Source organism: Ipomoea nil, unplaced genomic scaffold (assembly GCF_001879475.1).
Source record: "Ipomoea nil cultivar Tokyo-kokei standard unplaced genomic scaffold, Asagao_1.1 scaffold2926, whole genome shotgun sequence".
Taxonomy (NCBI): Eukaryota; Viridiplantae; Streptophyta; class Magnoliopsida; order Solanales; family Convolvulaceae; genus Ipomoea; species Ipomoea nil.
Genome location: NW_017619354.1, coordinates 1,098,727 through 1,120,947, shown reverse-complemented (window position 1 = coordinate 1,120,947; position 22,221 = coordinate 1,098,727). Strand labels below are relative to the sequence as shown.

General features: G+C 35.5%; 4 protein-coding genes and 1 pseudogene across 8 annotated transcripts; 2 read left to right on the top strand and 3 right to left on the bottom strand.

Moving 5' to 3' along the window:
- Positions 1–373: 373 nt before the first annotated feature.
- On the top strand, positions 374–4,516 carry LOC109161832 (polyadenylate-binding protein RBP47-like). 2 transcript variants are annotated; one of them, XM_019310365.1, is made up of 6 exons: positions 374–957; positions 2,017–2,512; positions 2,881–2,957; positions 3,026–3,156; positions 3,345–3,444; positions 4,102–4,516. In XM_019310365.1, the coding sequence occupies exons 1-6, from the start codon at positions 613–615 to the stop codon at positions 4,270–4,272; spliced, it is 1,320 nt and encodes a 439-aa protein (XP_019165910.1). In that variant the 5' UTR covers positions 374–612; the 3' UTR covers positions 4,273–4,516. The 2 variants fall into 2 exon arrangements, with proteins under 2 accessions (XP_019165910.1, XP_019165909.1); XM_019310364.1 differs by having other exon boundaries at positions 375–957; positions 2,875–2,957.
- Positions 4,517–6,336: 1,820 nt separating this feature from the next.
- LOC109161830 (putative serine carboxypeptidase-like 23) lies at positions 6,337–9,673 on the top strand. Of its 2 annotated transcripts, XM_019310362.1 has the most exons (9): positions 6,340–7,019; positions 7,126–7,233; positions 7,528–7,623; positions 7,738–7,830; positions 8,146–8,234; positions 8,323–8,681; positions 8,778–8,870; positions 8,964–9,072; positions 9,165–9,673. In XM_019310362.1, exons 1-9 carry the CDS (start codon positions 6,617–6,619, stop codon positions 9,297–9,299), a joined length of 1,485 nt encoding a protein of 494 aa, XP_019165907.1. In that variant the 5' UTR covers positions 6,340–6,616; the 3' UTR covers positions 9,300–9,673. The 2 variants fall into 2 exon arrangements, with proteins under 2 accessions (XP_019165908.1, XP_019165907.1); XM_019310363.1 differs by lacking the exon at positions 8,778–8,870 and having other exon boundaries at positions 6,337–7,019.
- Positions 9,674–12,077: 2,404 nt separating this feature from the next.
- On the bottom strand, positions 12,078–12,844 carry LOC109161836. The gene is made up of 3 exons (XM_019310371.1): positions 12,737–12,844; positions 12,460–12,638; positions 12,078–12,380 (listed from the first exon to the last, which is right to left on the bottom strand). Exons 1-3 carry the CDS (start codon positions 12,780–12,782, stop codon positions 12,237–12,239), a joined length of 369 nt encoding a protein of 122 aa, XP_019165916.1. The 5' UTR covers positions 12,783–12,844; the 3' UTR covers positions 12,078–12,236.
- A 2,906-nt stretch (positions 12,845–15,750) lies between these two features.
- Positions 15,751–17,168, bottom strand: LOC109161833 (annotated as a pseudogene).
- Positions 17,169–19,152: 1,984 nt separating this feature from the next.
- LOC109161835 lies at positions 19,153–22,182 on the bottom strand. Of its 3 annotated transcripts, none has more exons than XM_019310370.1 (6): positions 21,909–22,182; positions 21,088–21,246; positions 20,197–20,990; positions 19,785–19,944; positions 19,559–19,693; positions 19,153–19,467 (listed from the first exon to the last, which is right to left on the bottom strand). In XM_019310370.1, exons 1-3 carry the CDS (start codon positions 21,909–21,911, stop codon positions 20,346–20,348), a joined length of 807 nt encoding a protein of 268 aa, XP_019165915.1. In that variant the 5' UTR covers positions 21,912–22,182; the 3' UTR covers positions 19,153–19,467; positions 19,559–19,693; positions 19,785–19,944; positions 20,197–20,345. The 3 variants fall into 3 exon arrangements, with proteins under 3 accessions (XP_019165915.1, XP_019165913.1, XP_019165914.1); XM_019310368.1 differs by lacking the exon at positions 21,909–22,182 and adding an exon at positions 21,393–21,449 and having other exon boundaries at positions 21,088–21,202; XM_019310369.1 differs by lacking the exons at positions 19,153–19,467; positions 19,559–19,693; positions 19,785–19,944; positions 21,909–22,182 and adding an exon at positions 21,393–21,449 and having other exon boundaries at positions 19,955–20,990; positions 21,088–21,202.
- Between the last annotated feature and the right edge of the window lie 39 nt (positions 22,183–22,221).

Genomic DNA, 22,221 nt, shown 5'->3' with positions numbered 1-22,221 from the left:
AAAATTATGATAAAGATAATATTAATTGAGCATTTAAGTAAAGTATAAAGCATAATGTAAAATATAGTATCTAATTAGGAAACAATATTACTTCCTATAATCTTCTCATATTTTGTAAAGTACAGTAAATGTGTCAAGTTGATTACTACTATTTTCAGGATTTCACTTTCTTTTTTTTGCTGAATGGGTCGAATGTCGAAACATTTGGAGAAAATAGAGTAATAAAAGAAATTGATTAATGGAATTCCATATAGTATTAGTATTTGTAGAGGGAAGACTACCCTACGGTTTTCCAGTGGACCCTATACCGACTCCTGTACGAAATTCTCAAAAACCCTAAAAATCCCTAGAAGATGGTTTAAACTTTAAACCCCGCTGGCCGCTGACAAATCAACGGTTCAAGAAACGACATCGCTAAACACCCTACCTAGATCCCTTCTTAAGCCAAATCTCGCAATTCTTCACTTTCTTCTTCTTCTTCTTCTTCTTCTCTGCAGTCTCTACCCTGGTTCGTCGGAGGTCGGACCGGGTGAGGTGCCTCTGCTCTCTCCCTCCCCGGAAGAGATTTACACATTATTATAGTAGAAGGGGTAAATCGGGTATTGAGGAAAAATGAACGGCGGAGATTCGAATCAGCAGCCGCAGCCACAGCAACAGCAGCAACAACAGCAGCAGCAGCAACAGTGGATGGCGATGCAGCAGTACCAGCAGCAGCAACAATGGATGGCAATGCAGTATCCTGCGGCGGCAATGGCGATGCAGCAGCAAATGATGTATGGGCAGCAATACGCGCCGTACTACCAGCAACAGCCCCCGTCGCAGCAGCAGTACCAGCAGCAGAAGCAGTCCCCTCAGATTCATAGCTCCGGGGAAGATAACCGCACCATCTGGATTGGAGACCTCCAGCAATGGATGGACGAAGGTTATCTTCATACTTGCTTTGCTCACGCTGGTGATGTAAGCATATACGTTCCTTCTTTGCTCGTTTTATTATCAGTTTATTCATTAATTCTTATTTCATGCAGATCTTCTTAATTTCACTTTATTATTAGTTTATTACCGACGTGACATCCTAAAACTTGTAAAACAAATATTTCGCCTAAATAAATGTCTGAGTCTTTGTTGGAATTTGAAAACTTTACAAGAAAAAAGAAGTATTATAGTAACTGAATTTACGTACCAATTTGAAGATGAGAGAATGAAAGTAACCTCAACCTGTAGCCTGTGCTTTGCAATCAGCAGTTTGGCTCGTGATTTTGGATTCGATAAACAACTAAAATACTAGTTAGAGATAGACATGATGTAATGAAATAAAAAAATTCTGAGTTAGAGCGATTGTCGAGTATATAGTGTGTTGTTTAGGTTGTAATTGCAAGAAAAAAGGTGCTGCTGTTTAGATCTCATTGCCCCTTGCATTCTTGATTGGTAAATCATTGAAATCATTTTGGATTCAGCCTTGTCAAACTATTTATTATTCTTTGCAAAAAGTGTCAAATAGGCCATTGAACTTCTTGCTTTTGTGTAATTGGGTCACTGAACTTAAAAAGTGTGCAATTGAACCATCAAACAAGCAAAATATGTGCAATTGGGACATTTTTCAAAATTTCCGGTTACTTACATGTATGTACTAAGAGTTGCCTTTTCCTCTATCATATTAGTTGGGAGTAAAGATTGAAATGTTTTTAACTCAAATTGCATTAAAAGAAATTAGAAAAATGTTCTAATTGCACATATTTTACTTGTTTGCACACTTTTAAGTTTAGTGACCCAATTGCACAAAAGCTATAAGTCTAGTGATCTATTTGACACTTTTTCCTTAATTCTTTTTTGCTAGAATTTTGAAACTGCTGACAGAATTTCTTTGGCATTACAAACATTTTGCATTTTCACTAGTAGTTGAAATATACTTTTGTACTCTACACAAAATTATAAATATCAAAGTTCAAAAATGGATCATGCTTCCTAGGAAATGCCTGTATGTAATACTCCTCACATAGGTTGTTACAAAACATGCAGGTTCTTTCTGTTAAGGTCATTCGCAATAAGCAGACTGGTCAATCAGAGAGATATGGATTTGTAGAGTTTAATAGTCACGCTTCTGCAGAGAAAGTGTTGCAGAGCTATAATGGCACTATGATGCCAAATGCTGAACAACCCTTCCGCTTAAATTGGGCAGGATTTAGCACCGGCGAGAAGAGAGCAGCAGCAGCAGATCCTGGTTCTGATTTATCAATATTTGTTGGAGATTTAGCTGCTGAAGTTACTGACACGATATTGTCTGAAACTTTTGCTAGTAGATATTCCTCTGTTAAAGGTGCAAAAGTAGTAGTTGATGCAAATACTGGGCGTTCAAAAGGCTATGGCTTTGTTAGGTTTGGAGATGAGAATGAAAAGTCCCGTGCCATGACTGAAATGAATGGTGTGTATTGTTCTAGCAGGCCTATGCGAGTTGGGGTAGCAACCCCCAAGAAACCATCAACACAACAACAACAACAACAATATGCTTCACAAGGTAAGATTATTTGTATCTTGTTCTGCAAGTTGTATCAAATCCTATTATTCTAAATCACTAATTGGTTTTTAACAATGCCTGAGATACAGAATCAACTATCTGTCTACTGGTGTGGAAATTTTTATTCCTTGCTTACATGCATGAAAATGTTTATATTAATTGGACTATTAGTTGTTATGCTTGGCAGAAAGAGAAAAAAAGGTATGCAAATTTTGTTTCATTATTAAACTTAACATATTGGAAAGGCGCTTCCAAATAGTTCAATATCTCATCACTTGGCTACAAGAGCTCATCTTTGCTTTTACCCTCTCATTTTTCAACTTTTGTATTGACCATTCTATTAATGAAACATGTTTGCTTAGCTGTAGTATTGGCTGGTGGATATGCTTCAAATGGTGCTATGATCCAAGCCTCCCAGTCTGATGTTGATTTATCTAACACAACAGTAAGTCTGGCTTGACATGACAAGTTATTTGTTGGTGATTTAATTATTTAATAACTCTTGCTATTTAGGTATTTGTGGGAGGAATTGACTCTGATGTTACTGATGAAGACCTACGACAGTCATTTTGCCAGTTTGGTGATGTTATCTCAATTAAAATACCTGTTGGGAAGGGATGTGGTTTTGTACAATTTGCAAACAGGTAATCTCCTTGTGCTAAAGTGACATCCCATGAGAAATTTATCTTAGGAGTGCTTTAACTTTGTTTCATGAAAGTACTTTGCCAAATGTGATTTTTTGGGTCATGCATGCTCCATTAAATTTTCTGTAGTATTGTTATTACACTGTCAATTCCAAAGTATACATAATCCGGAGTTTGTTTTTCTTTAGGAGCTCGGCAGAGGATTCAATACAGAAACTAAATGGATCAGTCATTGGCAAGAACACAGTTCGCCTTTCCTGGGGTCGAACCCCAGCAAACAAGCAGCAGGTATTACATTAATATGAGTTAATTAAGCCTGTCATTAGGAAAATATTTTCAGCTTTAGCTGTTTAGTCCCATGCCGGATCATATGACAATTTTGCAGTTGATGTTGGTTCTAATTTCCCACTGTGATTTGTCCTATTGAATGATCAATTTGTGCCCACTCATCTAATGTTGTAGAGTATAGGAAAAGATTCATAGCATGTATCTTTATTTTAAGCAGGAACTGTACTATACTATACTTCCCCAATAGTTTGTTGGAACCTTTTTGCACAAAGGCAGAGTTTCATAATATATTTACGCCTCAAGTAGTGGGTTATACTTGAATTCAGTAGGTGGCTTGGCCCAGTGAGAGTTTAAAGTTTTAAACCCAGACCTCTGGTATATGGGCCTTGGAACCTGACCTCCAACCAACTCAACTGAAGCTTCATTGGTGCTAATGTTAGCACATGAGGTGTTTGGAGATTTTAGGCCTTGATGGCATTGCATATTGCTTGAATTTTTGGTACTATGTCCTCGGGAAAAGTGAAAAAAAATGGAAGAAGATATTTCACAGTTAAACCAAAATGAAAGCGGAATTTCTGATTTTTTTTTTGGAAAGCGGAATTTCTGATTTTTTTTTTGGAAAGCGGAATTTCTGATTTTTAATCTCATTGTTTGCAGGCTAGAGGTGAGGCTAATGGTCAGTGGGGTGGTGCTTATTATGGAAGACAAAGCTATGGTGGATACGGACATTCCATGCCACAAAATCATGATCAAAATATGTATTCTGGTGGCAGTGGGTATGGAGGAGCTGCAAATGGAGATGGGAACCACCACCAGCCCCTAAACTGAACAATATTCATCTCTGTACTATCTGAACAAGTAGACAACAACTTATAGACTTCACCCACCCATCTTTCCCTTCACAATTTCCTTTACATTTGAGATTGAAAGATTGGTATAAATATATATAAATATGTATCATGTCAGAATTTTTGTAGCTGGATTGGATTAAATTAACCTGCATACTTGCTACTTAAACATGGTGGTGTTATTATGATTGCTGATGTTATTCGACTCTCAAATTTTACTAACATATACATTTCTGCTGTGTAGACGTATTTCATCTTGAAGATGCTAACCATCTTTTATTTATTTATTTATTTATTTTTTATGTACAAAAGTAGTGTCTACACTCTGTAAAGGTTTGGCCACTGAGCTTTAAGGTATTATTAGAGATCCATCCATCCATCCACGATAATTATTGCCTAGTTGGAAAGTTTGAGTTTTAGGCGTTGTCGTTTATCCCAGATCCCAGATTCGAGTCTGGTCGACATCATATCAAAGCAATTTGGGTTTTAGTCATTATGAGCCTCCAAGAATTGATACAAAGGCTACAAATGGGCCAATTTCTATTGATAAAAAAAAAAAGATGATGTTTACTAAAGCTGATTGCTAGATGAAAAACGATTCCGTCACCAAGGAACCAAGCAAGGCTATACAACTATCATAAACATAACCGAGATAATAATTAATACTAACACGTTTAAATAAGTTCGAACATAAGACTTGACAATCTGATTGGACTAGAACCTGTCTCAACAAGTCAATTTTTACCTTATTATTATTAAATTCAATGTTTACTGAAGGGATATTTAATTGTAGGATCAAAGTTGCAACAAAATCAATAGTCAATGGACCATTTATGGTCAAATTAAAAGTCGATGAAAATTGGTAAATGTCAATAGTCAAGGGACCATTTATGATACAATTAAAAGTCAGGGATAAAAATTAATAAATATCAATAGTCAAGTGACCATTCTTGAAATTAGCTATTTCACTTTATAAGGTAGACTATGGTTCATGGTATAATGTTTTTTTTTTGAAAATAAATGGTATAATGATTGCTCGCACCAAAAAGTCAAATACCCTTTTTTAAAACCTTATTAACTTTTTCATAATTTTATTATTTTATCTTGGAAAAATTACATTTTTCATTTCTAAATTATAAGGTAATTGTAGAGTTTATCTATACTATACTAGTTAGTTGTGCTCGCTTTTTGTCCTTAAGCTATAATTAATGTTGTAATTTTTGTCATTTTTCTAACATGCAGGTCGTGTCCACTTCTCGTCCCTATGTTATAATTGACGTTGCAAATTTTATTCTTAATGTTTTGTTAGAAATATGATGAAAATTGCAATATTAGTTATATAGCTTAGGGACGATAAGTGAGTATGACCAACAAACAATGACACATCATATAATTACCTTATAACTTAGGAAGAAAAAATGTAAATTTTGCTTTTATCTTGTACTAACATTAATTTTTAGGAAGAAACTCCTACAAAAATGGAGTAAGTTTTACGGAGTAAATTATTGGTGATGGTGTGACAAGATGGATAACTTGTATGACAAGAATAACATGACAAATGTATAATACAGTGATAATAGAGTGAAATATATACTTTAAATTCTAGGTTATTATATTTAATGAAACTATATTGTATATAAAATAAAATTTATTAACAGGTCTTATATTGAGTGTATGTAGTTCAATTAGAATGATATTATAGTTGTATTGTAATAAAAGTAGTGTGTAAATTAAAAAAATAAAAACTGAATATGTCATAAAAATAGGATTAGTTGGATGTAAGGGATGTTATTAAAAGAAAATGCCATCTTTTTGGATGATTATCCACAATAAATTTGCCTTCACTACTAATATGAAACGCTAGCCGTTAACAGCAACAGGCAACAACTCTCTATCCACTCCATTATTCCTCAATCTTTTTCATTTGCTATCAATTCCCACTTTTGAGATTTAAAGCTTTTAGTTTTTTTATATTTGGTATATGTATAAAGTATATATGGGCAGTCTAATCATGACATCATTAGGGAAGAGAACCTATGAATGTACAGCACTGGGAATCTTTAATTTGATTGATTGTGTAGTATTAAAATCATTCAAATATTCAATTCAGACATGTAGAAGATAAGGATATTCTCTGTTCCCAGAGGGAATTAAAATCATTCAATTCAGACACGAAAATTACAAGATTAGCCTCATCAACACACCCACCATCTTTGATCATTGCTATATATCTTTCCACTCATCCCACTGTTGAACCACTGCTAAGACAGTAGTGTACCTTATTCTTCCTTTAATTTTTTCTGTGTTCTCCCTCTGCATTATTCATGGGGAAGAAACAAGATTCATTAATGTCCACAAAATTCCATATGTTGTTTCTCCTTATTATTATGGCAACACATTTGGGATTTGGGCATGGGGTAAATAAAATTGATCAAGCCCGGAGAATAATGTGGTTGCGGCGAGCTAAAATGCAGCAGCTTCATGGCGGCATAACTGATGAGGCATGGAGTGAAATGGAAGAAGAAGAAATGGTGTTTGATGATGTGGGAAGCATGGAGGATGATCTCATCAATGGCGGCCTTCCGGGGCAGCCATCAAACGTGAAGTTCAAGCAGTATGCAGGGTATGTTAATGTGGATAAAACCAATGGGAGAAGCCTTTTCTATTACTTTGCTGAATCTGCTCAAACTCCTCACACTAAACCTCTCATTCTGTGGCTTAATGGAGGTCAGATATATATCTATATCATTGTAAAAATGTAGTAATTGAAGTCTTTTGATTTTCAACAATTTTTATTATTATGTGTTTGATCTGATATGATGAATTGAAGCAGGTCCTGGTTGCTCCTCACTTGGGGTGGGTGCCTTTATAGAGCTTGGGCCTTTCGGCGTTAACCCGGATGGCAAAACCCTTTATTCAAGAAGATTTGCATGGAATAAGGGTATATATATATATATATATATATATATATATATATATATATATATATATATATATATATTATATATAGTTTAGTACTTTCATTATTACCCCTACAAGACCTAAGTTGTCAAACGTAGCTGGTTAAAACCAAGAAGGTCAATAGGATACTCTCATTAAGACTGTAATTATATAGTTAGCAATTAAATAATCTGATCGACTAACTTGGTTGGGGTTACCCTTACTGCAACCTTAAATATCTTGTTAATGGTACACTAATGATCTCATCATTATTAAATGTTTATGTGTGTTGCAGTTGCAAATACATTATTTTTAGAATCACCGGCAGGTGTTGGTTTCTCTTATTCCAACACTTCCTCGGATTATGATATGTCAGGAGACAGGAGAACCGGTAAAATTAAATTTTCTTTTAATTTTTTTTTTCTGATTATGTGATAATCTCTTGCACTAATTAATGGCCTTTATATTCATTTTGTTTTGTTTGAAATATATGGTTGTGTAACAGCGAAGGATGCGTACAAGTTCTTAGTAAATTGGTTCAAGAGATTCCCACATTACAAGACTAGGGACTTTTACATTATAGGAGAAAGCTATGCAGGTAATTAATTAATTAACATATATAATCAGAAGTTTTTCTGCAGTTTTGTACTGTACAGTAGATTCGTTCTTCAGTTATTCTCCTAGTAGTTTGTGCCTTTCTTGGTTTCTGCTAAAGTACCCCCAATTTGCTGGGGAGGGGAGGACCACTCAACATGGATCCTCTGAACCAACTTTGTCACTATTCAAAACAAATGTCTACTTTAATGCAATGGACCTATGATATGTGATTATCTGATCTGTTTAGCAGAAATTAAAATTGATAGCCCAGATAGATAGATGCTCTGATCTTGTATGTTATGGCTGTCACATGCAGGATTTTACATCCCCGAGCTAGCCGATGTAATTGTGAAGAGGAATACAATGCCCGAGACCACACTAAAGATCCCACTAAAGGGAATTATGGTAAAACTTATTAATGCTACGTTGATAAGTAACTCGATCATTAATTACCTCAACATATAAAGTTCATGGTCGTTTTCATATTAATTAGATAGGGAATGGGATAATGAACGATGACACGGATGTGAGGGGCGGGTACGACTATCTTTGGAGCCATGCCCTGATTTCAGATGAAACTCACGACGGGCTGATAGAGCACTGTGTGGTAAATTTCAGCATAAAATGTGAACATTTTGAAAGGGCAGCAGGGATAGAGATTGGAAGCATAGACTTTTACAACATCTATGGGCCCTTGTGTTTGGATTCGGAGAGTTCAAGGAAGGTAAAACGGCGGTTGGGATTCGATCCTTGTGCTGAGGATTATGTTTACAGTTATCTCAATCTTCCTAAGGTGCAAAAAGCCTTGCATGCCAACAACACAAAACTCCCTTACACTTGGGAAGTTTGCAGGTACTATATATACACTTGTGTTTTGATTTGTCATTATATTGTTTTAAGGTTTACAGTAGTTAGTTATATATGTTAGTTTGTTGTTGGTTGTTGAAGTGAGGTGATTACATACTGGAAAGACCGCGCATCAACAATGTTCCCAATATACAGGAGGTTAATAGCATCAGGCCAAAAAATACTTCTGTTTAGGTACGTAATACAATTAAGGTAACTTTATTTCGACCTAGTACGTAGTAATAAGCGTTTGATCCTAAGATGGATACTTATTTTTTGTTTGTGCAGTGGGGACGTGGATTCAGTAGTGCCAGTGACTTCTACCCGGTATTCTGTGGATGCTATGAAGTTGAAAGTGATCAAACCTTGGCATCCATGGGAAGATGACACCAAACAAGTAATTAATATATAAACCTCATTTTTTCAGAACTAATTAACGTACTGAAATTTAACCAAGCATTTTAATTTGATGATATTGTTACGTTGCAGGTGGGTGGATACAAAGTGGTGTACGAGGGCTTAACTTTCGCCACAGTCAGAGGCGCTGGCCATGAAGTCCCACAGTTTACACCTCGTAGAGCTTTGACTTTGCTCAACATGTTTCTCTCCACCAATCACCATTAGAGAGAGAGAGAGAGGAGAAAACAAGAAAAAAAATTATTAAAACCAATTTAAAAATTAATGTATAATAAGGTAACTGTAACGTTAGTAAAACAAGAACATGTCATTTTTTTTTTGTTTTTGTTTTATTGCATGATTTTGAATTGTTTAAAGTTTGTTGAGTTGAATGATACAATTGTAGCTTTGCATCCAAGGTTGCAAAACTCAGCCGCCTAGCCGTCTAGGCGCCCGCCTAGGCGCTAGGCGGCCCCGAGCCTTGGAGTTTTGGCCAAAACTCGGCCGGCCGCTAGGCGGCCTGGGCGGCTGCTAGGCGGCCAAACTCGGCCGTGTCGACCGATTTTGTCCGATTTTGACCATTTTTGACCGATTTTGACCGATGTCGTCTTTCATTAATTATTGATTTTAATATTATTATGACATTATGACTTATAAATTATCATTATTTCATTTATTTAGATGTGTTATTTGAGTGAACGTTGAAAACAACCTCATTAAAATTGTCGAACTACAAGTCTGTTATTATTTTTTTTAATTTTTTTGGTGCCCGCCTAGCGCCGCCTAGAATCCGCCTAGGCGCTGCCCGGCCGCCCGACTAGCACCTAGCGCCTACTGCAACCATGTTTGCATCTATAATTTAATGACGTATTTAACTCTTATTCCTATGGCTAATAAGCATTCCCTACATCGTTGTCAAAAGTAGACTAATGAGGATAAATTTAGAAATATTGAGTGTGTTGATAAGACATTTTAATAACTATATAAAGTGGTCATGAGTTAATAAATTTTAGGTTTTAACTAATATTTACATAAGCTAAGCTTGCATATGACTTTTTGTTAACATAATGGTGTGAGTGAAGTCATGAAAAAGTTAGGTAAATAACGTTGAATTTAATGAGTAAGACTATCAAAGTTCAAAAATATTTAAAATTCTGTTAAAAGTTTACTCTATATTCAATTTTGAGTTAATATCCAAAATAGTCCCTCGACTATGTCGTAATTACCAATTTAGTCATCGACTATCATTCTTACCCAATTAAGTCCTCAACTATACAATTTTTACCCAATTTAGTCCTTTGTCAATTTGACTGTTTGTTGACTGTCAAAAGTGGAAATAAAGTTGTAATTTTACAAGTTTTCTCCTTCCTCCTCATTTAGCAGCGTCAAACCATGTAGCAATAAGCTCCGATTGGGTTCTAAACCTGTCAGCATCGAAGTAGTGGTTATGCATCGGATAACCCATGAATTTGATTTCCAACGATTTTTTGACGATCGAAATCTCATCAGAGTGTATTGTTGCATGGTTTGGCGCTGCTAAATGGAGAGGAAGGAGAAATATTGTAAAATTATAATTTTATCCTGACTTTTGACAGTCAACAAACAATCAAATTAATACAGAGGACTAAATTAGGTAGGAATTGTATAGTTGAGGACTAAATTGGGTAAGAATTGTATAATTGAGGACTTAATTGAGTAAAAGTTACATAGTTGAGGACTTAATTGGGTAAGAATGGTAGTTGAGGACCAAATTGGTAATTATGGCATAGTTAAGGGACCATTTTGGGTATTAACTCTTCAATTTTAAACAAACTATTAAAAATTGAAAATGAATAACGATATTAAATTATTAGAAGTTTATTACCGAAATGGTCCTTCGACTATTACAAAATTACCAATTTGATTCTCAACAATTTTTTTTTACGCAATTAAGTCCTTGACTTTGAAAAATTAAGTCATTAATTTTAAAAATATTAACCATTTTGGTCCTCCATCCATAAAGCCGTTAGATTTAAGGACAAAAAGGTAATTTAACATATTTTATATATTAACGCTTGTCTTCATTGTCTTTCTGTAAAGCGCTGGGAACCACACTCTCCAGCCCTTTCGCCAATGGCTGACCACCTTGCATCCGGTCGCCTTCCAAGAGGAGCTTGGATATTTTAAGAAAATAGAGTATGAGAGGGTTCCAATTGTTATAAACAAGGGCATTCAGTGGATTTTTGCAGATTGGGAATTGACTAGAGGGAGAACTAGAAGTGTGAGTAAGACAAGAGGGAGTGCAGCATGGAACCAACTGAAAAAGAAACAACTAAAGAGAGTGAATGTGGTAGAGGGTGGATCTTTTAATGCCCTAAGCCACATAGATGAGGAAGGAAACCAGATAGATGGTAATGAAAATTTTGTCAGAGATGAGGAAAGTCAAGAAAGGGAGATTTCAGACCAAAAAATAGTGGAGCTTGAATTGGAAAAAGAGGAGGAATGCATGTCTCTCCTGTTGGCACCAGAACAAGGGCTCAGGTAAATCAGAATCTGAACCCAGCTCAGGAGCAAAACCAGAACCCAAGGTCTGCTAAGAGAGGTAAAAAAAGCCTCTCCCAAGAAAAAAAAGATGAAAGTTCTCTCCTGTTGAAATGTGAGGGGGCCCCTCACAGAATAAGGAACTTGGTGAGGGTGTTTAATCCAAAAATTGTTTGTCTGTTGGAACCCTTGAGAGAAACTGCTCAAATAAGAAGCTGTGCTATATCTGTTGGGCTTAATTTTAATAATTGTTATGGAAATGAGAAAATCTGGGTTTTTTGGGCAGCAGACATGTCTGTACAGATGATTGAGGATAAGGGACAAATAATAGTAACTTTGAAAGTGGATTTGGAAGGAGGAAGTGATGGCTATCTCTCCTTTGTCTAACCTAGCTGCAACAGCACTTGTAGTTCCTGCCTATGAATTAGGTTTCCCCAAAAAATATGAAAAAACAGATTAGGAACTATGAATGAATTACCTAATTTGAAATGTGAAAAAATGTGAAACCTAATTCATTACAAAAAATGTGAAAAAACAGATCATTGTATTGGCAACAAAAGGCTCATTCCCAATGGAAAACACTTTGTTTGATAACTTCAGGAATATAAATTTAGAGCGCTGGAAAAAGAAAAATAAAGGCAGATTTTAATCTGCATCCTCAGCCTTGGGTTGCTCGAGGGAAGCCTGAGCATTGGAGAGGGCCTCCAATACTATTGCAGCGTGGTACTGAATATTACCGCACATGAGCTGGGATTCGGGTTCAGATTGGGAGTCCGTCTCTATGTTCATCTGAGAAAACAAATCTTTTATTAAAATTTAAAACAAATTGATAAAATTGAAACTAAAATAAAAATAAATTGTATTATACCTTCTCCAGCTCCTGACTGATATGCTGGAGGGAGTCTTGAGCTTGTGCAATGAAATCCATGCTCTTACCTACTGCTTTATGTAACTTCTCCTTTGAGGCTAAAAGATTAGTGATATGCGCTTCTTTTAAATTCATGATAGTAATCCAACCCTGCATCATCAGTTCCCTTGTCTGCATACCTGCAATATACAAAAAAACAAAAAATCATATATAGATAGAAAAGGAGATTTTATACCTGGTAAGAAGAATCAATAGATTGTGCAACAGAAAAGCTGACTTCGAGACGAGGGCGGAGAGCGAGCTGTAGAAGGGGATGGCGTCATGGCGGAGATTCGGAGAAGGAAGAAAACGGAGTGCTGCGGTTAAGCATTTTGAATTTGAGCCTTTATACTTAGGTTTAGGGACATACGGGCTGGGCTTTAATAACTGGTTTGGTTGGGTGTAGAAATATGTTGGGCCTAATATAAACTCTAAATTATGTATATGTTTTGGGTTTGGATCAGAATATAAAATGTAAATAATTTGGACACTGTAATCGTTATGCTATGGACCCGTGTCCAGTATGCATGCTGGACACGGGGAACAGTGCCGTTAGGCACTGTTATTTCCTTCCTTTTTTTTTCTTTTTTTTTTTTTTAATTCAGACCGCTTCGTTATAGGAGTATATGTTCATAATTTTATTACTATATGTTAATAATTGTACATTCATAACTCCATAACTGTACATTCATAACTCTATAACTGTACATTCATAACTCCATAACTGTACATTCATAACTCCATAATTGTACATTCATAATTTTCGAAGCTCTATGTTCATAATTTTATCACTATATGTTCATAATTGTAAGTTCATAATGTCAGAGCTCTTTGTTCATAATTCGATCAATAACTATACATTCATAATTCCATAACTGTAGATTCATAATCTCATAACTGTACATTCATAACTCCATAACTGTACATTCATAACCTTCGAAGCTCTATATTCACAATTTTAAAGCTCCATGGTCATAATTTTATCACTATATGTTCATAATTGTAAGTTCATAATATTAGAGCTCTGTGTTCATAATTTCATAATTGCATAATTGTACATTCATAACGGCATAACTGTACATTCATAATCCAAAAAAAATAACGCCGTTAACAGCAAAACACGCGCAATTTTTTTTTTAATTAAATGACGCGTTTTTTTAAAAAAACGACGTCGTTTTGGGCCCGTGTCCACAATTCATTGTGGACACGGGTCCAGGGAATAATTTGTAATATTTATTTGGGCAAATTATGCTATGGACCACATGGTGGACACGCTACACATTCATAATTTCTATATGAGTTCATTCCAGTAATGGTCCTCCGACTATGTTGATTTTTCAAAATTAGTCATCGACTTTTAATTTCGACATTTTACGTCCCTTGGCTTTTAATTTCTTTCCAATTGAGGTCCTTTTGTCAGATTACGACAAATTAAACTTTAAATGAAATGGTAAAGTATTTATTTCATCTGCCTAATGTATAATTCTTCGTATTTCTTTTATTTATACGCGACTTCGGACATCAAATTTATGAAGTCGCGTATATAAAGACGAAATATACATTAGACAGATGAAATGACTAATTTACCCTTTCATTTAAAGTTTAATTTGCCGTAATCTGACGAAAAGGACCTAATTGGAAAGAAATTGAATGTCAAGGGACGTAAAATGTCCAAATTAAAAGTCGAGGACTAATTTTGAAAAATCAACATAGTCGGAGGACCATTGCTGGAATTAACTCATATCTATATTGTAGATTCATAATTTTTAAACTGTAGATCCATAATTTTTATACTGTAGATTCATAATTTCTATACTACACATTCATAATTTCTGTATTGTAGATTTATAATTTCTAAATTGTATAATTATCAAATTATGAACACATAGTTATCAAATTATGAATCTACAGTACATAAATTATGAATATGCATTATATAAATTATGAATCTACATTATAAATTTTATGAATCTACAGTATAGAAACTATGAATCTACAATATAGAAATTATGAATCTACAGTACAAAAATTATGAATGTGCAGTATAGAAATTATGAATCTACAATACATAAATTATGAATCTATATTATAAATTTTATGAATTTACAGTATAAAAATTATGAATGTACAACGTGTCCACCGTGTACATGGTGGACATGGGTCCAAAGCATAACTCTCCATTTATTTGTGTTATTTGTATGATGACCTTAATAATATATATAATATAAATAAAAAAGTTATATATATATATATATATATATATATATATATATATGAATGATTATTATATCACATAAAATATATAGATTCATTATTGTAATGGTGTTCAATTTCATCATCAATTATGCAATTTTTATTGAAAATAGTCTTTTGTTCAAACCAATATAGTATTGATTGGGTCATTTTTAGAGCCGTCAAAATGGGCTTAGCTCGCCGGGCTTTCCCGCTCCGCCCCACCAAAAGGGCGGGGCGGGCTCATGGTTTTGAAGCCCGTATTAAAAACGGGCTTTTTTGCCCGCCCCGCCTAGCCCGCCTTTTTTTTTTTTTTTTTTTTTAGTTTTTAAGTTTATATATATATATATATATATATATATATATATATATATATATATATATATATATATATATATATTAAAAATAATATGTATAATATAATAATATAAATAATAGGAATAATTATACTTACCCGGTTACCCCTATTGGTGTCATTGTTGTTATGTTGTGATGAACGAATTTATGTTATTTTCTTATGAATAAGTGTTTTAAGTAGATAGCAATTAAGTTATTAACATAATCACATTAGAGTTTAGATTTTAGAGATACATCACACATGATTTTTTTTAAAAAAAAAAAAAAAAAAAAAAAAGGCGGGCTTTGGCGGGGCCCGCGGGCCTAAGGCGGGGCGGGGCGGGCTGCCCCTACCTAGGCCCGTATTATTGGCGGGCTTTTTAGCCCGCCCCGCCAGCCCGCTTTGACAGCTCTAGTCATTTTGATAAACAATTACATATTTAGAGATGAAATTGAACAAGTTTGAAAGTCAACAATTAAAATAGAGGCATCTTAATAGTCAAGGGACCAAATCGAATATTAACTCTTTATAGATTATTAAGATTTTGCCTATAAATCCTAGTTTTATGAATTATGTTTTGTAGTAAATTCGAAATTTACTTTAGTTTTGTGATTAAGGTTTTTAAGATTTCATACATTTTAACTTGATTTCTTAAAATTTAATTAATAATTCACAAGAATCAATTTTTTTTTTTTTTTTTTTTTTTTTACTTAAGCACTCAAGTTTATTACTATCACAACATGTTCAACAACAACAAATGAACTCTGAATACGATAAATGTCTGAAATGACCACATAACATGGACTACTAGATTGTCCACTAATGATTCCACATAACAGAATCTTTATTCCACAACAGGCAAGTAGATAATATAAAAATACTAATAGAGAAGAAAAACTAGAATCATCTGATTAGAAGTGTTTCTTCTCTCCTTCCTCGTCCTCGTTTTCACTCCAACAGCAGAGCAGGGTTGATCTGGGAGATCCACAACTACCAGTACTAGTGAAGCCACAGTACATAATTGAGCCTCCCTTGCCAAGGGCTTCATAGCTCCTTTCTCCACAGGCATATTCGAACACAGAATCAAGCTTCTCTCCAATGGAGTCACAGTGCAAAGCAACAGAGAATTCAGCAGGTTGGAAGCAGGACAACACTCTCTGGATAAGGGCATCCAAGTTCACATCTTTGAAATCATAACCCATGGCTTCAAAACTTGCATAGCTGAAGCCATCTTCTGGGGTCACATGAATTGTAGAAATTGCGCCACCCTCAACAGCATTCATTGAGTATCCACATGGTTCGAAATCAAAATCACATATATCTGATCCAGGAAGAATTTTCCTAATGCCTGAAGCATCAGTCAACACAGCAGCAGAACTAGATTGTGTCTTGAAAAACACAGATGCACTCTTCTTGTCCAAGCTAGTCATGCACATCTCCAAGGTATAGATGGGAAATGTGTTTTCTGCAGATTCAGCAGATGCAGAGTAAACATGCCATTGCTGCTGTTTTCCAGCATCACCCATCACATAGGCTTTGCTACCTGTGCCGAGTTTACCAAAGTAACCGTCAAGAATGGCAACTTCTTCAGAAAATTACGATGCGGATATGGCTGAACCTCAGGAAAGTTAAAACTCCCACGAGTGTATTTCACAGATTTCACTTTGAGGCTGAGTCCATCCGCCAACTCTAGGATGGGAGGGATAGAGAGTAGGAGCTTTGTAGTGCCACAAGTTTTAATGATAATCTTGTATGGGTACACAAAGAGGCTGGATTCAGAAAGAACATAGGAATCAACTTCATTATTTGATAATGATGAGACAATAGTGCACTCAGCTGGTTTAAGAACTTTGTCCAATTGCTCCTTAGAAAGAGCTCGGAGACCCCGGCCTTCAGGGTCAGAAAATATTCCAGCCTCAAAGAATGAGATCTCAAGCCTCTTTTCATAGCCTTCAAATCCAATTGCAGAGGTTGACAAGGCCATCTTGACTTCAATCAAACACAGAGATGTTTGTGTTGCTCCAAAAGAGAGGTTTTTGTTGTTTCAAAAGAGAAAATGCTTGCTGTTTTAAATTAGAGAATAGCGAGGACGAGTGAAGAAAGAGCAGATGATTTCTTTTAATTTTATAAGTTGTGGTTTTTGCTGTTTTAGTTTAATATTTTGTTCCTAAAATCATCTCTATTTTATGAGGAGCTAATGAACTAACTCTTACTGTTATTAGAAATAGTATACAAAACTGTACCCGATGATATTGTGTCTATGTTCTACCCGACTGGAAAATCCATCTCATATAGTATCTTACTTACCTATGAGAAACAAATAAATGATGTGTCAAGTATCTTGGTAATAAATGACAATATATGTCAAAAATTTTGTGATCTAATGGCATCAAATTGAACTCCCACATAGGAGGTCGTGAGTTCGAGCTTTAGTGGATGTGCTATTGACTTGTTGTGTTTTAGTAGATTATAACTCTGGGTGAAGCTTCAGCTTCAAACGGTCATTGGCTGATAATGTGATGCACGTGATTTGACAATTGTTATACTGTGAACATGTGCGCACAAATTTATATCCATAATTTCGAGATTTTGGGTGAACTAAAATTTATACGGTAGATTCATAATTTTGAGACTTTCGGTGAGCTAAAATTTATACTTTAGATTCATAATTTTAGCTCACCGAGATTCTAGAAATTTATGGACCTACAATATAAAAATTAAGAATATACAATATAGAAATTATAGATATATATTCGTGTGCACCATGTGCATGGTGAGCACGTGGTCACAACATAATTTGCCGTGATTTGGAACGAGGGCCATACCCTTGATCCAATGCATGGTTCACCGTTCACCATGTTCACAAACTCATTCTCGCTCGCGGATAATTCTTTTGGGTCCATAGTCCATACAATATTGCTGAAATTGTCATCCATGGGTAATTTCAAATTTAGGCAAGAGTATTTTCGCCTTTTCATTTTAAAAAAAAAAAAATAAATTTCTTTATGATTTGTTAATTCTAACGGAGTTTTATTGTCGTTAGTGGCAATTTCAAATTTAGTTTTAGACAATCATTTTTGTGATTTAACAACCTAAACTATCATATTTTAGATACTTTGGTCATTTTAATTAGTTTTCACGTGAAATCCTATTTCTAAAAATGACATTTTCATTTCTCCAAAATTTTTTGCGATATTTTTTCCCAATTTTTGTCTCTTCCGCTGTGGATTGCACCATCTCCTTCACCCATATCTTATCTTCATCTCTTTCAACTCGACCCCAAATTGTCCTTCATCATTGGCGATACCGAGTACGTGAGAACCTCTGTGTGCGAAAGAATCATTTTGCAACACAGTTGGAAAGTTCAGGATGTCGCTAGCTACCCAGTAGGCTTCAGTACTACTTTTGTTTTAGTCCATGATTCTGTGAATCATCTATTATAATTGTAGAGAAAAAGAAAGAAAAAAACTTTTTTTTTTTTCATTAGAAAATACCATTTCCTAAAATAGAATTTCACTAGAAAAAGAATCATTAGAAAACCAAACATGTCTGAATGTTAAATAACAAAACAATTATCTGTGGCTAAATTTAGAATTGTCACCAAAGATAAGGGACATCACTGGATTTAACCCTTTTAATTATATTGTAATAATTTGTCGTAGTTAAGTGTTATTGTAAGAGAGTGTAGGTATATATCAACTCATTTCATTGTGAATTACTTTCGGATTTAACCCTTTGACTCTCACTCATTCTAATTTTAGTACTTAACTTTTAAAGCTACTAACTAAATTTAATCTCAAATATTGAATCCTGAGGTGCTAGACTAAGAAAATTAAAACTTTACTTTTCAAGTGTGAAAAAACAATTGAAGCAATGACACTTTAAAATTTTATCCTCAATGTTAACAATTCACACTAAGAAACGCTAATCTTGAATTACAATTGAAAATGATTTAATATTTTTAAAAATTAAATTTGATAACTTTAAAATCAATGACTAAATTTGAAAATAAGTTATAGTTAAAAAAAAAAAAAAAAAAAAAAAAAAAAACTAAATTCAGAATTAACTCTTTTCAAAGGATAGTATTAGGAATGATTGTGCAAAGACCTTCTCTAGTGGGCAGTAACTTAAACCAAATTCCACAATTCGCATACCACAAAATATCTCTAAAATCTACCATACAGATCATGTGAACAGTGGAATCATGTGTTCACCTGAAGCAAAAGAGATGATATTTCGTTTTAGTGGCGATATATAGTGCGCTGCCTGGAATGCAGCAGCCCGCAGTTGATTCACAGGCATGAAATGAACAGAATATGCCTTATGGAAACCATCGAGAACGGCCATTATTGCAATGTTTGCAGGTTTCTCTCGGATTCGTATTTCTTCAACACAAAAACCTGTTTCAGGAAAGCCTTTTGATCAGTACATGCATAAGTGCAATCACCTATGTACTGAAATTATCACCGATGGGCAAAAGTGCAATTGGACCATTAGGTAAAAATCTCTGTGGTTCTTCTCTGCATGTTCTACTGTACATATGATTGCACTCTGGGAATATTTCCATCCGGTTGTCTCAATTCCCGCTAACTCCCTAACACGTGATTTTGACCCATCAGCTCCAACCTGTGACACACAGCACGGCTGTGAACAGCTGAAACACCCAACTGAACTATTAATATAGCTATAGAAGAAATTTCTTAAGCTTGAGATTTACCACCAGCTTTGCATACAAACTATCGCCATTGCTCAACTCCAATCGAGCAGAACCTGCACAAGGTTGTGATACTATGCCAGCGGAAGTTGTCAATGGACTACTTGAATTTACGGTCATTGAGCTTAACTTGGTAGGGTATATTCTCTTTTTAAAATCCATACTATGTCAAATTAAAAACATACAAAATATGCGCTTGTTAAGACATAATGCAGGAAACAGGAAGTTCATTCTACTTATCCAACTAAGGTCTACCGATAAAGGCTCATGCCATTTTTGATAAAACTCAGCTCATTCCACACATCTTACCCTAATTAACCCATTGAAGTTTAACAGATAAAAGAAATAGAGATTTCAAACAAAACAGATTGATTTAGTAACAAAGTGACACATAGTAAAAATGCACTGTACTTACCCTAAAACTTCTTTACCAACATCTCTTCACTGTACCAAGTATATCCCAAACCTACAAGGTTTGGAACCTAAAGCATTAAGAAGATAGTCCTTCACAGAAAAACAACAAGAAATAACCAAAAAAGCACCCCAGCCAAATTGATCATGTTTTTAATTCGCTGCTGAAGGGTCGAGGGCCGCTGCCGCTGCTGGAGGGTCAAGGCCACGGCCGCTGCTGGAAGGTCGAGGGCCACGGCCGCTGCTGGAAGGTCGAGGGCCACGGCCGCTGCTGGAAAGTCGAGGGCCACGGCCGCTGCTGAAAGGTCGGAGGCCACGGCCGCTGCTGAAAATTTGAAGGAGTTGAGGGCTGCTGGAAGGTTTAGTGCGTCTTGGGCGACGCCCTCTGCTAGAAGGAGTAACGTAGACGCCCTCTGCTGGAAGAACGCCCTCTGCTGGAAGAACGCCCTCTGCTGGAAGAACGCCCTCTGCTGGAAGAACGACGCTGCTGGAAGGATGACGCTGCTGGAAGGATGACGCTACTGGAAGGACGCCAACTTCTGCGAATATTTGGGACATAGCATCTCTCAAGGAGGCGAGAGATCCAAACAAAATACCAACCTCGGCCTCAAGCTTTTCAAGCTCGAAGTAGAGTTCTACCAAGTACCTATCTTTCTTAACATACAATTCCCTTAAGTGCCGGAGTTTACTCCTAATTTCTGTCTCAGTAGCCTCAGTAGATAGAAAACCAACATGCTCAGTAGGTTGAAACTTCTGTATCTGAAACTTATTTGAAATTTCATTGCATTTCGTAGTGATCTGTAAAAAAACAAAACAATTTAAATTTTTTTTACAACAATCAAAACTAAATTAAAATTCAAAAAATTCAAAAAAAAAAAAAACAAAAAAACAAAACCTTTGCCTCCTTATAAATTTGTCTCAGGGACTTCATAGCATTAGCAATGACACTAATTGCCTCCCTCAAATCTTGTTTGCTTGCTAATTGCTTGGCAATCATCTCATCTTTCAGCCTAATGGCAGACATATGTAATTCCTGCATCTGCTCTAAGTCTGCCTGTTTTATAATATGAAAGCATTAAACAGTGATACCAATACATAGTTTTGCAAAGAACTTTCACAGTTTAGCTATTTCAACCCAGAATAAAACACACTGCCCATCTTTCCCAATACACAGTGTTGGCAATTATCTCATCTTTCGGCCTAATGGTAGTCATACATACTTCCTGTATCTGCTCTAAGTCTGTCTCTGTTTTATAATATGAAAGCATTAAACAGTGATACCAATACATAGTTTTGCAGCTTTCACAGTTTAGCTATTTCAACCCAGAATAAAACACACTGCCCATCTTTCCCAATACACAGTGTTGGCAATTATCTCATCTTTCAGCCTAATGGTAGTCATACATACTTCCTGTATCTGCTCTAAGTCTGTCTGTTTTGTTTTATAATATGAAAGCATTTTATAATATGAAAGCATTAAACAGTGATACCAATACATAGTTTGAGAACTCTTTCACAGTTTATTTCAACCCAGAATAGAACACTTCCCAATACACAGTTTAGGGTTTACTATAAGCAAAAACAGACTAACTAATAAAAAGATACCAATACATAGTTTGAGAACTCAACCCAGAATAAAACACTTCCCAATACACAGTTTAGGGTTTACTATAAGCAAAAACAGACTAACTAATAAAAAAAATTTGCAAAACTTACCATTATCCGGCGGTGAACAAAGAGGCCGGGGCCAAAAACGTCGCCGCGTCAAATGCACGTCGCTGCGTCCTGCGTCAAATGCCAAAACGTGCTGCGTCAAATGCCCAAATCTTCCACGCCCCAAACTGTCGCCTAAATAAAGAAGGCTAATGGTGTGTTTTTCCACACCATCCGATGTGGGAATCGGATAGGTAAATAGTTAGAGCTCAACGGCCGATGTGGGATGTGTGCGTTTCTAACATCCACCTCCAAAGAAGCCTAATGGTGTGACCATCCGATGTGGGAATCGGATAGGTAAATAAGAGCTCAACGG

What these genes read in the sequence shown, in the direction of transcription:
- LOC109161832 (XM_019310364.1), top strand. Translation starts at nt 613, where the DNA reads ATGAACGGCGGAGATTCGAATCAGCAGCCGCAGCCACAGCAACAGCAG. An exon ending in ACAACAATATGCTTCACAAG is followed by an intron (nt 2,513 to 2,874) that starts GTAAGATTATTT and finishes ATGTTTGCTTAG; the next exon opens with CTGTAGTATTGGCTGGTGGA. An exon ending in TTTGTACAATTTGCAAACAG is followed by an intron (nt 3,157 to 3,344) that starts GTAATCTCCTTG and finishes GTTTTTCTTTAG; the next exon opens with GAGCTCGGCAGAGGATTCAA.
- LOC109161835 (XM_019310370.1), bottom strand. An exon ending in AAATTTATAAGGAGGCAAAG is followed by an intron (nt 20,991 to 21,087) that starts GTTTTGTTTTTT and finishes GTTTTTTTACAG; the next exon opens with ATCACTACGAAATGCAATGA.
- LOC109161836 (XM_019310371.1), bottom strand. Translation starts at nt 12,782, where the DNA reads ATGACGCCATCCCCTTCTACAGCTCGCTCTCCGCCCTCGTCTCGAA. An exon ending in CTCTCCGCCCTCGTCTCGAA is followed by an intron (nt 12,639 to 12,736) that starts GTCAGCTTTTCT and finishes TGTATATTGCAG; the next exon opens with GTATGCAGACAAGGGAACTG. An exon ending in TCAGTCAGGAGCTGGAGAAG is followed by an intron (nt 12,381 to 12,459) that starts GTATAATACAAT and finishes TTGTTTTCTCAG; the next exon opens with ATGAACATAGAGACGGACTC.
- LOC109161830 (XM_019310362.1), top strand. Translation starts at nt 6,617, where the DNA reads ATGGGGAAGAAACAAGATTCATTAATGTCCACAAAATTCCATATGTTG. An exon ending in TCCCACTAAAGGGAATTATG is followed by an intron (nt 8,235 to 8,322) that starts GTAAAACTTATT and finishes CATATTAATTAG; the next exon opens with ATAGGGAATGGGATAATGAA. An exon ending in CAAAAAATACTTCTGTTTAG is followed by an intron (nt 8,871 to 8,963) that starts GTACGTAATACA and finishes TTGTTTGTGCAG; the next exon opens with TGGGGACGTGGATTCAGTAG.